Below are 17,042 nucleotides of genomic sequence, written 5' to 3'. Positions count from 1 at the left end.
ACCATAGTCCAGCACAACTTCCTATGTATTATATTTAAATGCTTTTAAAGTATTGTTTGAATTTATATATTGAAAGGTTTCTGGTTTGCTCAGATAAATTATTACATTTCTTTATTTTTAGGTTGAGCGTGTATACGTCTGCGTGAGAGATGGTGGCCTTTGGCAATGGCCTTTAAAGTTGGTCCTGGAGTGTCACGTTCCTGACCTGTTTTCCTTTTTTCTTGTATTTGTTTAGTTGGTCAGGGCGTGAGTTGGGTGGGTTGGTCTATGTGTGTTTTTCTATGTTGGGGTTTTTGTGTTCGGCCTGGTATGATTCTCAGTCAGAGGCAGCTGTAGATCGTTTGTCTCTGATTGAGAATCATACTAAGACAGCCGGGGTTTCACGTGTGTTTTGTGGGTGGTTGTATCGCGTGTCTGCATTAGTGCCACACGGGACTGTTTGTCGATTGTTTCATGGTGTTCTTTTGTTTCGTGTTCAGTTTCGTTATAATAAATATTCATGGACACTAATCACTCTGCTTATTGGTCCGACCCATCTCGCCTCTCCTCGTCCGAGGAAGAATATTACGACGATCGTTACAGAACCACCCACCAATCTAGGATCAAGCGGAGTGCAAACGGGCAGCGACAGCAGTGGGAGAAAACCCAGGACTCCTGGACTTGGGAGGAGATCCTGGACGGTAAAGGACCCTGGGTTCAGCCAGGGGAATATCGCCGTCCCAAGGCGGAGCTGGAAGCAGCGAAGGCAGAGAGGCGCTGGTATGAGGAGGCAGCGCGGCGACGCGGTTGGGAGCCCGAGAGTCAGACCCAAAAATTTCTTGGGGGAGGGCACACGAGGAGTGTGGCAAAGCCGGGTAGGATACCTGAGCCAACTCCCCGTGCTTACCGTGGAGTGAGAGGGCGTCGTACTGGTCAGACACCGTGTTATGCGGTAAAGTGCACGGTGTCCCCAGTACGCGTGCTTAGCACAGTGCGGGCTATTCCACCTCGCCGCACTGGTAGGGCTAAGTTGGGCATCGAGCCGGATGTCATGAAGCCGGCCCAACGCATCTGGCCTCCAGTGCGTCTCCTCGGGCCGGCATACATGGCACCAGCCTTACGAATGGTGTCCCCGGTTCGCCAGCATAGCCCAGTGCGGGCTATTCCACCTCGCCGCACTGGCAGGGCTACGGGCACCATTCAACCTGGTAAGGTTGGGCAGGCTCGGTGCTCAAGAGCACGTGTCCTCCTTCACGGTCCGGTATACCCGGTGCCACCTCCAAGTACCAGTCCACCGGTGGCAGCCCCCCGCACCAGGCTGTCTCTCCGGGTTCTCTCTCCAGCTGCTCCCACCTGTCCAGCGCTGTCAGAGCCTTCCTCCTCTCCAGCGCAGCCAGTGCCTACCCCACGCACCAGGTCTACAGTGCGTCTCAGCCGGCCAGAGTCTGCCGTCTGCCCAGCGGCGCCTGAACTGCCTGCCTGCTCAGCGCTGTTTGAGCTGCCTGCCTTCCCAGCGCTGTCCGTCTGTTATGAGCCGTCCAGCCAGGACCAGCCAGAGCCGTCCAGCCAGGACCAGCCAGAGCCGTCCAGCCAGGACCAGCCAGAGCCGTCCAGCCAGGACCAGCCAGAGCCGTCCAGCCAGGACCAGCCAGAGCCGTCTAGCCAGGACCAGCCAGAGCCGTCCAGCCAGGACCAGCCAGAGCCGTCCAGCCAGGACCAGCCAGAGCCGTCCAGCCAGGACCAGCCAGAGCCAGCCAGCCAGGATCCGCCAGAGCCAGCCAGCCAGGATCCGCCAGAGCCAGCCAGCCAGGATCCGCCAGAGCCAGCCAGCCAGGATCCGCCAGAGCCAGCCAGCCAGCCAGGATCCGCCCCTCAGTCCGGTGCTGCCCCTCAGTCCGGTGCTGCCCCTCAGTCCGGTGCTGCCCCTCAGTCCGGTGCTGCTTTTTGGTAGAGTGGGTTTGACATGGAGGGTGGCCAGTGGGAGGAGACCACGGAGGCGGGGTTTGACTGTGGTGGGTTGGGGACCACGACCAGCGCCGTAGCCGCCACCGTGGACAGACGCCCACCCAGACCCTCCCCTAGAGTTTATGCGGGTGCGCCCGGAGTTCGCACCTTAAGGGGGGGGGTTATGTCACGTTCCTGACCTGTTTTCCTTTTTTCTTGTATTTATTTAGTTGGTCAGGGCGTGAGTTGGGTGGGTTGGTCTATGTGTGTTTTTCTATGTTGGGGTTTTTGTGTTCGGCCTGGTATGATTCTCAGTCAGAGGCAGCTGTAGATCGTTTGTCTCTGATTGAGAATCATACTAAGGCAGCCGGGGTTTCACGTGTGTTTTGTGAGTGGTTGTATCGCGTGTCTGCATTCGTGCCACACGGGACTGTTTGTCGATTGTTTCATGGTGTTCTTTTGTTTCCTGTTCAGTTTCGTTATAATAAATAATCATGGACACTAATCACTCCGCATATTGGTCCGACCCGTCTCGCCTCTCCTCGTCCGAGGAAGAATATTACGACGATCGTTACATGGAGGGCCTTTATGTTTGCAGGGTTTTTCTCCAGACTTGTTTTAATCAGGTTCAAGGCGAAACAGCAGATCAACATTATGAAGAGATTGAACGATTGGAAATAACTGTCCACATTACATAGCAGACTTTGGCCCTTAAAGGGTGTGTGCTAATTCTTTGTTTGTTTTAAAATGAAGTTTCTTTAGTGAGATTACCAAGTGTGATTGACAGTTGCGAAAACTGAAATGACAGGGAGGACAAAACGGGTCATTGCAAATAAGAATTTGTTCTTAACTGACTTGCCTAGTTAAATAAAGGTAAAAATACAATTTAAAAGAGGATCACTTCATTGGTCAATGGCCCGGTCAAATCTTAGCCTATAGGGGATTGCAAAGGGAGGGGGAATGAATTCTTTCTCTTGTGCTTACAATGGCTTTATTTATACACAATGCTCCTGCTTGCCACTCAAGAGACGAGGGGGGGAAAGTACTAACGCTATTAAACCGATGGAGGAATTTAGAGAAGGACCTCTTACACAAACATTTGCAGGAAAAAAAACTCAAAGTTCCTGGGTACTTAAAGAGGTCAGGGGATACAAAAAAACAGGACCCTCAGCTCTTGTGGAATGACAGATTACTCCAAATGTTCAAGGCATTGTCTCACTTCTGGAAAATAGGAAAAAATGTCAAACCTGACCCTTACTCCTCTGACTTGGAAACTTGGATTAAAGCTTTATAGCAGACATTTAAATTGGGTTTTGAGGGGAAAATCAAGCATTATAGAGTCATACTCTCTCTTTCCATGCGAGACAACATGCTCTGCTCGAGTGACGGTCACCTATTGGATATTAAAAGAGTAGGGCACAGTAGTGGTATATAGACACAACTGTACAATACTTAGAATGGGCCTTACACTGTTAAAATCAAACCAGGTTGCTGAGAGAAATATAGTGCTCTTGCTTGTGGTGTTGGGTAAGTGCAACTAATGTGCTATTTTGCTATGAGATCATGTCTTGAATAGCACTGAGTGACCATTACACTACCCTACAAATCAGTAGTGTAAAGTTGTCAGAGCTTAGTATCGCATCTAAAAATGAATACCACACCAGACAACTTGAAGTACATTCAGTACATAAACTAAAGCATGGTTCTACATATTATGGCAGGCAAACTAATGCCATAATATATTTTTTTTTTTTAAATTTTTTTTTAGGTATTTTTCTCCTGTTAGATTCCGGTACTATGGAGTTAAAATCTGAGCTAAAGGGACTGGAACATCTCATAGGTCACTGGTGCCACAGACGTTGTGGGAGATTGTGTCCGCCCTCGTGAATAATATGCCAGTTTCACCCTTTAGATTAGGTTGGTTCCCATCCACCACCACAGAAAGCCATTTCAACATGCCATGAGGTCATAGGGGCAGGAGATTTTGTGGATCCCATTAGTTAAACATCATCTATCATCTGGGCCATTACTGTACCTATGCCAGTGGGCCAAGGAAAACATGAGCAGGGATTGGTCACAAAGGGTTATCAGGGTCTGTACTGGTCTGAAACTCGCATCTACTCCCCGATAACCTTATCCCATTCCCTAAGTGTAAACAACTAGGAAATGGGCTAAATCATTCAAATAGCGTTTTGTTCATGATGTGGTACATTTTCATGGAAAATTCCATGCTATGTTCATAGGTGTACCAACACGATATCCATTCTAGAACACATTACTTTGTCGCCACCAGACCACTGGGAGCAAAGCATTCCATATCAACACCCTGTTAATCACAACAAGCAGGAACCTGACACAATATGACATCTGATCATTTGCTGCCTTGACCATTATCATATTACTCATCACAACAACCTACATTATCAGCACATAGGGTGGTCAAAAGTAAGAGAGGCTGGGGGCCTAAGTGAAGAGCCTGTCTGTACTCACCTGCAGGTGGGCTCACGTGGATGGTGTACTGGCCCTTCTGGGTGTGGAAGCTCTTGACACTGGTGGTCCGGGTGTCCTGTAGGTCTGACGGTGAGGCTGACTGAAGCTTCTTCCGCTCTGTCTCGATGTGTTTCATCAGGATGGAGGTCATCTTGTCGCCTCGGCCCCCACGGGCCAATGCCTTCTTTAGCAGCACTGACTGAGCCTCCTGCAAACTGAACAGGAGACAAAACAGACAGTCAACAGACTGGGCCTCCTTCAGACTGAACAGGAGACAAAACAGACAGTCAGCATGCTGGGCCTACTTCAAACTGGACAGGAGACAGAACAGACAGTCAGCAGACTGGGCCTACTTCAGACTGGACAGGGGAGACTACAGAGAACGTCAACAAGTACGCTAACTAAGAGTGTGTGCTGTGCGTCTTAATACTGACAGTAATTTATTACAGTAGACTGGCAGCCAGCTAAAATCCCTGGCCTAAAAGATTTACTCACTGTTTTATTACATGGGGGTACATCAGATACACTATTGTAGTGTATTAAGCAAGCAACAACAGCATGTTCATTCAATTAGATACTTATTTGATCAGCATCAACTCTCCTACAGCATCTGCCAAGAAATTAAAGAAATCCCATGACATGTTCATCCATGTTATTTTTTGAAATTTATACACAGTTATCAGTTTATCAGCTTGATGGGGCAGACACACTGACTAGGCCGAGGACTGACATCCCGTGATTTTCAGTATTACCGGTTTAGTACACAAAGGGGTTATACATTGTAGGACAATAGTGAAGACATCACATCTATGAAATAACACAAAGGAATCATGTAAACTCAGCAAAAAAAGAAACGTCCTCTCACTGTCAACTGCATTTATTTTCAGCAAACTTAACATGTGTAAATATTTGTATGAACATACCAAGATTCAACAACTGAGACAAACTGAACAATTTCCACAGACATGTAACTAACAGAAATGGAAGATCTGTGAAGTTAATTTGATTTTTACAAATTATCTTTGAAAGACAAGGTCCTGAAAAGGGATATTTATATTTTGCTGAGTTTAGTAACCTAAAAAGTGATAAACCAATCAAAATATATTTTATACATGAGATTCTTCAAAGCAGCCACCCTTTGCCTTGATGACAGCTTTGCACACTCTTGGCATTCTCTCAACCAGCTTCTCCTGGAATGCTTTTCCAACAGTCTTGAAAGAGTTCCAAAATATGCTGAGCACTTGTTGGCTGCTTTTCAATTACTATGCGGTACAACTCATCCCAAACCATCTCAATTGGGTTGAGGTCGGGTGATTGTGGAGGCCAGGTCATCTGAAGGAGCACTCCATCACTCTCCGTCAAATCGCACTTACACAGCCTGGAGGTGTGTTGGGTCATTGTCCTGTGATCGGCATATCGCTGCAGAACGCTGTGGTAGCCATGCTGGTTAAGTGTGTCTTGAATTCTAAATAAATCACAGACAGTGTCACCAGCAAATCACCCTCCCACCATCACACCTCCATGCTTCCGGTGGGAACTACACATGCGGAGATCATCCGTTCACCTACTCTGTGTCTCACAGAGGACTCAGCAGACCAAAGGACATATTTCCACCGGCCTAATGTCCATTGCTCGTGTTTTTTGGCCCAAGCAAGGTCTGATTCACGCAGTCTCCTCTGAACAGTTGATGTTGAGATGTGTTACTTGAACTCTGAAGCATTTATTTGGGCTGCACTTTCAGAGACTGGTAGTAACTCTAATGAACTTATCCTCTGCAGCAGAGGTAATTCTGGGTCTTCCTTTCCTGTGGCGGTCCTCATGAGAGCCAGTTTCATCATAGCGCTTGATGGTTTTTGCGACTGCACTTGAAGAAACTTTCAAAGTTCTTGAAATGTTCCAGATTGACTGACCATGTCTTGAAGTAATGATGGACTGTCATTTCTCTTTGCTTATTTGAGCTGTTCTTGCCATAATATGGACTAGGTCTTTAACCAAATAGGGCTATCTTCTGTATACCACCCCTACCTTGTCACAACACAACTGATTGGTTCAAACGCATTAAGGAAAGCAAGAAATTACACAAATTAACTTTTAACAAGACACACCTGTTAATTGAAATGCATTCCATGTGACTACCTCATGAAGCTGATTGAGAGAATGCCAAGAGTGTGCAAAGCTGTCAAGGCAAAGCTGCTACTTTGAAGAATCTCAAATATAAAATAGATTTTGATTTGTTTAACACTTTTTTGGTTACTACATGATTCCATGTGTTATTTCATAGTTTTGATGTCGTCACTATTAATACACATTGTAGAAAAAAGTAAAAATAAAGAAAAACTCTATATCGTAGGTTTCCAAAGAATCGATATATAGAGTTAAGTAGGTTTGTCCAAACGTTCGACTGGTACTGAATATAGAAAGTAGCTACCAAATGTCATTTTTGGTGAGTTTGGTAATTTATAAGCAAATGTGACGAGAGACATTGTGCTAATGAACAAGGTTTTGATGAATGCTTGTCTGAAGGAACAATACTGGAGCAGCATGTGTACAAACTGCGTCTGTGTGGAGTATGGAGTCGGTAGGTGTCATGGATTCCCCCAGGACTGCTGCTCATTCCGTTCACCAGCTCCGGAGGTCTACGTCACCGGCCTTCTAGGCGTCACTGAACTGGATTCATTACCACCAACCCCGGACTGTCATGTCTCATTACACACATCTGGTTCCTATTTACCCTGATTAGTATGTGTATATACAGTTGAAGTCAGAAGTTAACATACACCTAGGTTGGAGTCATTAAAACTAGTTTTTCAACCACTCCACACATTTCTTGTTATCAAACTATAGTTTTGGCAAGTCGGTTAGGACATCTACTTTGTGCATGACACAAGTCATTTTTCCAACAAATGTTTACAGAGATTATTTCACTGTATCACAATTCCAGTGGGTCAGAAGTTTACATACACTACGTTGACTGTGCCTTTAAACAGCTTTGGAAAATTCCAGAAAATTATGTCATGGCTTTAGAAACTTCTGATAGGCTAATTGACATCATTTGAGTCAATTGGAGGTGTACCTGTGGATGTGTTTCAAGGCCTACCTTCAAACTCAGTGCCTCTTTGCTTGACATGGGAAAATCAAAAGAAATCAGCCAAGACTTCAGATTTTTTTTAGACATCCACAAGTGTGGTTCATCCTTGGGAGCAATTTTCAAATAGCTGAATGTACCACGTTCATCTGTACAAATAATAGTATGCAAGTATAAACACCATGGGACCACGCAGCAGTCATACTGCTCAGGAAGGAGACCTAGAGATGTATGTACTTTGGGGCGAAAAGTGCAAATCAATCCCAGAACAACAACAAAGGACCTTGTGAAGATGCTGGAGGAAACAGGTACAAAAGTATCTATATCCACAGTAAAACAAGTCCTATACTGACATAACCTGAAAGGCCACTCATTATGGAAAAAGACACTGCTCCAAAACCGCCATAAAAAAGCCAGACTACGGTTTGCAACTGCACATGGGGACAAAGATCGTACTTTTTGGAAGAATGTTCTCTGGTCTGATAAAAAAAAAAAACTGTTTGGCCATAATAACCATCGTTATGTTGAGGAAAAAGAGGGAGGCTTGTAAGCCGAAGAACACCATCCCAACCGTGAAGAACGGGAGTGGCAGCATCATGTTGTGGGGGTGCTTTGCTGCAGGAGGGACAGGTGCACTTCACAAGATAGATGGCATCATGAGAAGCAAAATGATGTGGATATATTGAAGCAACATCTCAAGACATCAGTCAGGAAGTTAAAGCTTGGTCGCAAATGGGTCTTCCAAATGGACAATGACCCCAAGCATACTTCCAAAGTTGTGGTAAAATGGCTTAAGGACAACAAAGTCAAGGTATTGATTGGAGTGGCCATCATAAAGCCCTGACCTCAATCCTATAGAACATTTGTGGGCAGAACTGAAAAAGCGTGTGCGAGTAAGGCCTACAAACCTGGCTCAGTTACACCAGCTCTGTCAGGAGGAATGGGCCAAAATTCACCCAACGTATTGTGGGAAGCTTGTGGAAGGCTACTGGAAACATTTGACCTAAGTTAAACAATTTAAAGGCAATGCTACCAAATACTAACTGAGTGTATGGAAACTTCTGACTCACTGGGAATGTAATGAAAGAAATAAAAACTGAAATAAATCATTCTCTCTACTATTATTCTGACAGTTCACACTCTTAAAAGAAGTGGTGATCCTAACTGACCTAAGACAGAGCATTTTTACTAGGATTAAATGTCAGGAATTGTAAAAAAAAACGGAGTTTAAATGTATTTGGCTAAGGTGTAACTTCCGTCTTCAACTGTATATACACACGCGCACGTTTGTTTTGGGATTCGTCCCGGTCATTTTTATGATGTACGCTATTTTGGGTAGTGAAATAAAAGCCCCTATTTTTGTATTCCTGCGCCTGTCTTCTATCATTACACAACGTGACAGTAAGGCAACGACCTGCCTGCTCTGCTCAGAGAAGATGGGGGACGAGAAGGAGAGGAGAAAAAAAACTCTAGGAAATCAAGATAGCCATGGCAGCTGTACAGATAACTCATCCAAAGAGCTTTGATTTCTCAAACACGGCAGAAAGCTAACACTATATGATGCCCCGTCTCCTTATTAATTCAGCCACTTACTTAGCTAACTAGCAAGTTAAACCAAATAGACAGCTGACTCAACTGTTCTGGGGAACTACGGTCAGCCTCAATGTAAAATAATGTGACAGGTGAAATGAAGAACGCGATCTGCTTTACCTCCTAACGTATTGCACAAGTTGACTACAGGTATCTATTTAAAAAGTAGATACAAATATGACAATTCATTGAAAAACTTCAAAGTTTAAAAAGTCACAGGATGGAAAAACCATCCCGTGGCTATTTCCAAATACCCCGGTATACAATATATGGTATACGGCCCAAGACTACTCTCTACCATCTCAAGTGCTGACCCTTGAAAAACCATTTGGTTTTGTAAAATGAATAACAACACTGAAGCCTTGATTTAATCCTAGTACCCAAATTAGTTTGACAAACTCCAGTGAACCAATAGATTATACAAGTCCCTTGTGGAAATTCAAATAAAAAACTAAGTGAATCACTAACATGCTGAACAAACCACTTGCGTTGCATGTGGGAGTGTTGCAAAATCAATTTACACATACATCTTATTCAATTATTTCCTTCAAACTGCTTGCGGGCGTCTGCGTAGCCATGCGCTAAAATAGAATTTGAATGTTTCATGTGTGTTTTGACCTGTCCCCAAATTAATATAGTTGGTTCACAGTTGGTTTTGGTATTTTAACCTGTGTGTCATGAACCTCTCTGGTGAAGATAGACAAAATCAACTGTGCACGAAAGGAGCCAGTTTGGTCAGCCATGTAAGAATCTCTCGTAGTAGAGACACTTGAACGTTGAAGTTGGAAATGTTGTGGTCATAGCATCATTTCGATATTCCCCAGCTGAACATGTAACCCTGACCTGCACTTGACCGACCATAACTTGTGTGGGGGGAAACAGAACTTGAAACAAACATCCAACATCAAACAGCTGCAGCGGAGGTGCATAGTGGGAGTAGGGATAAAGCCAGTGTTCTTCATTACAGTGAGGAGTGTGGTGAATGAAAACCAAACAAATGGTAGGCCAGCTCATTCAAGCCTGGGAAATCATAATTGGGGTGACAGACCTCAGTCTGTTACAGGCTCCACCATACCAAGTTAATACATTCTCCTACCATGTTTACTTAATAAGGATATCCACCAAATCCCTATGTTTTGATGTGATCACTGTTTACTTAACACACCACTCATGTCTTGCGCAATGCCGTCCCCAGGTTACAGCACTTTTTTATTTTTTTGACGGCTCGCGGTTCGGCATCATTTCAGATGCCTATATCATTCTGTGGAATTCTGAGACTAGCACAGCACTGCATGGGCCTGTTAGGAGTATTCACCTACACTACATGATGCATTTACCTTCTTATGGATACCTGTTGAGTACCATGGACCTGGTGAATCAGCGACCCAAGATATTTACTTAGTTACAGTTTAGCATTAGCATTGTTGAGTGAAAAACAATGAGAATAGTTGGAGTAGGACCCCTTTAAGAGTGTTCCAAAAACATGCCTAAATCAACTCAAGAGTAACTTGAAACCAAGTTGGAGCAACGTGCCACCATAAGAGGTTTAAAAGCTTTGGACAGTGAATTTGTTAACTTAAAAACATTATGAAACTATTTGGACACGTCGCTAAAATTCAATCTAATAACCTGATCCAAGGGTGTTGTTGCTGGGCAGAATCATTAAGAGACAAGGGAATAGAGATAAGGACAAGTCAAACTATGCAGAGGCACTGGGGTCATACTCTAAGAAGAAATAGGGCTTATGTCTAACTGTCTCGGGACCAGACTAAACCTAGACGAGTGTGTGCGTGTCCGTGTGTGATGACAGGGAGCCGGCCTGGTGGTCTGAGGCATTTAACTTGACTTAGACTGGACAGCAAACAGAGCAGCGATAGATGGTCAATGGACAGTGGTTGTACCTATTCCATCAATCTGACCTACAGCAGCACAGTCTAGCAGAGTACATGTAATCCTATAGAATGGCCATAGTAATGCATACATACTGTACATTATTAGACTACTTTGGTTCACAGTAAACACAAACGTGCTCCCATTCCATGGTTTGAGTCAAAGCAGTGTACTAATTCCCCCACATAGGTTGCGTCCCAAAATGGCTCCCTATGTAGTACACTACTTTTGACCAGGGGCCATAGGGCTGTGGTCAAAGGTAGTGCACTACACAGGGAATAGGGTGCCATTTGGGACACAACCATAGAGAAGTGATTCGTTTAAATCCAACATACTGTGGTGTTGAAGCCTGCAGAGATCAAACTGTTTACATGGATGAGGAAGCAGGGTTAGTGAAATGTGAACTCAGGAATGAGACGAGGAGCAGAGCCAAAGACGAGAGAAAACTCTCCGTCCTTTCCAAGACTCATTAAATCACTGCTGGACTTAACTTCTCCACTGTGTGTTTTTTTCCTCTCTAGAAGACATGGTTTTATTGTATAGAGACACAATGTTCAAATCAAACAACGCTCCCTTAAATCTTTTGAAAGATTGCTTTGTTTGTAGTGATGCATGTGACATAGGGCGGTGATGCTCTAGCTTTGGTTTACCACAACAATAGAAGACACAAAATCAAGTAGTAGTCACAAAGACATTTATTATGTTGTAAATGTCAACAGACCTCGTATAAAAATGTTGTTTAAAAAAAATGATATGTTGAGGCCACTGCAACAACATACAATTTCACTATCAACAGAAACGATTACGGTGATTCGGTCCAAATTCCCACAGAGATGGACGCCTCAGGCCTCCAGTGGATATCTCTTTTGCAGACAGTGTTTTTGCTGCTTTTGTGAATGAGTAGCAGTGGCTGCTGGGGGTTGTAAAGGGAAACTCTGTTTTCTTCATTGGTCCTCATTGGAGACGTAGCCTGTACGCAGCTAGGGGAAATGTTCCTCAACTATAGGAAACAGCTAGACTGTAAGTGACTGGCTTCAGTACAGTAAGTGCTAATGCTATAAAGTTCTCCCTAGCACTACATGTCTTGCAGGATATGCTGAATCACTACACGATGCAGTATGGTGTATACATTAAATAACTAACATTGCAGTATGGTATACATTAAATAACATGGACATTTTTGTATTTTTAACCAATTTCAACAACGCTACAAGACGACTTGAAGAGAATAACATTAACTATTGCAGACTTTCTTAGACTACCCAAAGGGAGCATGTTTTTATGAGCATGGTCCCAGGAAAACAGAATGTCTTATTTGGGTCCCAAGCTGAAAAAGGTGAAGAACCCTTGAACTATTATATGAATGATGAACATTCAATTTTCCAACAGCAGTCATCCACCAACAACTTTCACATTTTGGCAAAAGACTTACGGAGACTAAAAGCTTTCTTTTTCATTTCAGAGCAGAAATATGTATTATTTTCACAGGCAATCCTCTTGCATGACTTCAAGGGCTGTTTGGTCTCTTTACATGACTCACTCTGACCATTGTCTGCATAATTAACGGTTTTGAAAATAAAATCCTTGGATCCCTTGTAAAAACCACATCTCTTTACTATGAACAAGAACGCACGCACATACACACACTGGCTCCATTTGCAGTACAGTATTAGTTCCACTATTATTTACAGTAGAGTTTATTTGGAGAACAGTTCCACCTGCTGACTATCCTAGGTAACTTCACTCCACAGTCAATTTTAATAGAAGCTTTCTTTCACATTCCACAAACTTAAGGGTTACCTCTTTATCAGTTGAGGCCGCAACATATTGTCACCACTGGATGAAGTTTTTTTAAATTAGTTTACTAAAGGTTCAGTTAGCTGTCAAATTAAATATTGATGTTAAATAAAATATGATCTGGTCTAGAGCACAAAACAATAAGTCTTCATCTTTTTGCCAACTTATATTTTATACTGTACTCTATCTTTACCCCTAGGCTGGCACTGAGCCAACCCTTTCTACCATTTGGCAAGGTGCCCTGACTCCAACACCTGCACTGCATCAGCTGGACCAAACTAAGCGCTACAGACACTGACGCTGCACCTGTAGCCCACATGCTGGGCTAACCCAGGCCTCTGACTGGAGACTGGCACATCAAAGCCAGCAAACTGAGAGGAGGAAGAGGAAATGGAGGAGTAGAGAAGGGACTAAATGGCACAAGCTGGTGATGCAGTAAATCAAGGCAGTGCACAGTAAACAGAAGTCAAAAACTCACGTAAGAGGTTTCCAGCGCACAGTGCTGACTGGTGTCCCCTCTGTCCTCCATGCAGCTGTGGTCTCAGTGGGCACTGGGGTGGTGGTGGGGATGACGGTGGTTGGTGAGAGGGTGGTGGTTGGTGAAAGGGTGGTGGTGGTGCTGACCATGGGGCTGGTGGGGCGCAGGAAGGCCCAGGGTAGGCCTACGAGGCCATAGGTCACGCTTGCAAACTCACAGCGGGCCCCGTAGAAGCCCGTTCGGCATTCACAGATGTTGGGCTGCCTGCACACGGCTCTGTTGTGGCAACGTGGAAGGCATCTTGCTTCAAGTAGGGGGAGAGAGAGGAGGAGAAGGTTCATAAAACCAAAACAGTGGACTGTGGTTGAGAGGGCTAAGATGCTAGAGCAGAAACTCAACCGTAAGAGGATAACTGCTTCGACCACTTTGTGCGGCACATTTTACTATCTCAATAAAAACTCAGTAGGACAAACAGCTTAATGTGCATTGCAACTTAACAAGAAAAACAGCCAATGGTGGAACGGTCAAGATTTCACTCCCCTGAAATGAACTAAGGAATGAAAAGAGGACAGGAGGGAGAGAGCCATGGTCCTGGATACAGGGAGGGGGTATTCATGCATACACGATGCAGACCCCCACCCCCGGTCCCAGGCTCTTGGTTTCTCCCATCATCCCTGGCTGGGCGTCATTGTGCCCGGGTCGAACCCCCTGGAGGGCTCCAGTAATGGCCCATTGGCCACAGACAACAACAGCATATCTCAAACCCAGCAGCTTACCACAAATCTCCTGGCTGCCTCCATGAATATCAACAGCGATGGGCACCGCTTACTGACATTGTTTCAGGGGTTGTGCACGGAAACCCTTTTTATCCATGGCTTTTTCGCACGAAGGCTAGCACAATGTGACCAAACAGAAGTGAGACTCAAAGTGCACAGTGGACTGAATCTAACGAAGGGCTCTATTCAATCAGATTGGCTTTATCCGACATCCGCATAGCGGCTGTTTTGGTGGTGCTGGACGTGGAACTGCGTAAGGGCTGCCAAATGCACGAGCGGCATTATACATAATGCGGACATTGTCATTGGCTGCACTGAGTCGCATTACAATTTTTTTTCAATCGCTAACAAGCACCAGTCAATACTGAAGCCACTTTTTCAAACCTCTTCACAGTGTCTGCATTACTAATATGCATCTTGGCCAAACAGTTCATCTCACCTCCAGAACTCACTCAGACCACCAAAACACCTCATACATGTCTCAAAATAAGCTCATTCGACCATAACACTGACAACAATTCTCCCTCAGAAAGCGTACATTGTCACTCATAACACACTGACCTAAAAAACACTAACAGGGAGCATTACACAAATTATGAACTTTTCTCTTCGAATGATTTTTGACATAAATCAGTATTTCATTATAGAAGAAGAATAACACCTTTTCACTTTATTGACTATACTAAAATATATGTAACAAGAATTAATAAAAAAAGGCAGCAATTTGCTTCAATAGCCTTTATTTGTTCTATATCTTTGCATGTAGTAATTTACTTGTGAAAATTAAAAAGTTGAAACAAAACACAAATTCCTGAAATTCCAGGGCTGCAATAATAATTACAACAACAAAAACATCAACAACATGTACAACATCTCACAACATGTATAGTATAATCACTCATACTGTAGAGTACTGTGAGGGTTCTAGTTCTCATCAACATGTATAGTATGATCACTCATACTGTACAGTACTGTGAGGGTTCTAGTTCTCATCAACATGTATAGTATAATCACTCATACTGTACAGTACTGTGAGGGTTCTAGTTCTCATCAACATGTATAGTATACTCACTCATACTGTACAGTACTGTGAGGGTTCTAGTTCTCATCAACATGTATAGTATAATCACTCATACTGTACAGTACTGTGAGGGTTCTAGTTCTCATCAACATGTATAGTATAATCACTAATACTAAACAGTACTGTGAGGGTTCTAGTTCTCATCAACATGTATAGTATAATCACTCATACTGTACAGTACTGTGAGGGTTCTAGTTCTCATCAACATGTGTAGTATAATCACTAATACTGTAGAGTACTGTGAGGGTTCTAGTTCTCATCAACATGTGTAGTATAATCACTCATACTGTAGAGTACTGTGAGGGTTCTAGTTCTCATCAACATGTGTAGTATAATCACTCATACTGTAGAGTACTGTGAGGGTTCTAGTTCTCATCAACATGTGTAGTATAATCACTCATACTGTAGAGTACTGTGAGGGTTCTAGTTCTCATCAACATGTATAGTATAATCACTCATACTGTACAGTACTGTGAGGGTTCTAGTTCTCATCAACATGTATAGTATAATCACTCATACTGTACAGTACTGTGAGGGTTCTAGTTCTTATCAACATGTATAGTATAATCACTCATACTGTAGAGTACTGTGAGGGTTCTAGTTCTCATCAACATGTATAGTATAATCACTCATACTGTACAGTACTGTGGGGGTTCTAGTTCTCATCAACATGTATAGTATAATCACTCATACTGTAGAGTACTGTGAGGGTTCTAGTTCTCATCAACATGTGTAGTATAATCACTCATACTGTACAGTACCCTGAGGGTTCTAGTTCTCATCAACATGTGTAGTATAATCACTCATACTGTAGAGTACTGTGAGGGTTCTAGTTCTCATCAACATGTATAGTATACTCACTCATACTGTACAGTACTGTGAGGGTTCTAGTTCTCATCAACATGTATAGTATAATCACTCATACTGTACAGTACTGTGAGGGTTCTAGTTCTCATCAACATGTATAGTATACTCACTAGTACTGTACAGTACTGTGAGGGTTCTAGTTCTCATCAACATGTATAGTATAATCACTAATACTGTTGAGTACTGTGAGGGTTCTAGTTCTTATCAACATGTATAGTATAATCACTCATACTGTAGAGTACTGTGAGGGTTCTAGTTCTCATCAACATGTATAGTATAATCACTCATACTGTACAGTACTGTGAGGGTTCTAGTTCTCATCAACATGTGTAGTATAATCACTAATACTGTTGAGTACTGTGAGGGTTCTAGTTCTCATCAACATGTATAGTATAATCACTCATACTGTAGAGTACTGTGAGGGTCCTAGTTCTCATCAACATCACATCTTGTGTCTCTGGCGATGCATCTTGGAAAATATCTTCTGGAATGTCTAATTCAACCCTGCCACTCTTCTTTCCCAACCAACCGGTCTTCCTTGATCCATGTTTCCAAACTAAATCATTCCGAAGCTGTCCTCTTTTGTCTGTTTGGTAACGAGACTAAAAACAGGACACTTGGGTCGGCTTTCAGCTGAAATTACAATCAGCTGTGTTTGGAATGATTAAATATTCTGCTGAAATGTTCTATAAATTTCAATCTGGTTACTGCAGAAATGCACGGCATTTGCCATCATTCTGATTTGAATGTGTTTTTAACAGTTTTGGAAACAGTGTTATCATTTGAAAACGTGCTGCAAATATATAGTTCTGCAGGTGGTGGAGTATGATTGAGAACAGAGTTCATGGATTATGGAGAAAGTGGTCATTGAATGCATTTTGTGTGAAAGCAATGAGAAATGATTCACAGTTTGGTCCACATACACTTCTGTTTTTCTGACTTTGTGAAGAGTTTTGACAATGTTTTGACAGTTTTGACCAATACATGTTAGCAATTGAAAAAAAACGAAGAGAAATCCCATGCAGCACTGCTTACAAATGTGAACACTGGAATGTGAGATGTAAT

General features: G+C 43.3%; 1 protein-coding gene across 2 annotated transcripts in view; it reads right to left on the bottom strand.

Moving 5' to 3' along the window:
- LOC129821917 (latent-transforming growth factor beta-binding protein 4-like) overlaps window positions 1-17,042 on the bottom strand; it is a 76,519-nt gene that overhangs the window by 49,546 nt on the left and 9,931 nt on the right. For both annotated transcript variants that reach the window (XM_055879655.1, XM_055879656.1), the window contains exons 3-4: window positions 13,254-13,557; window positions 4,414-4,628 (exon numbers count right to left, since the gene is read on the bottom strand). In XM_055879655.1, coding sequence (XP_055735630.1) covers window positions 4,414-4,628; window positions 13,254-13,557 — 519 coding nt within the window. The remainder of the gene's footprint in view (window positions 1-4,413; window positions 4,629-13,253; window positions 13,558-17,042) is intronic.

Source organism: Salvelinus fontinalis, chromosome 24, assembly GCF_029448725.1.
Source record: "Salvelinus fontinalis isolate EN_2023a chromosome 24, ASM2944872v1, whole genome shotgun sequence".
Classification (NCBI taxonomy): domain Eukaryota; kingdom Metazoa; phylum Chordata; class Actinopteri; order Salmoniformes; family Salmonidae; genus Salvelinus; species Salvelinus fontinalis.
This window is presented reverse-complemented; position numbering and strand designations above follow the sequence as displayed.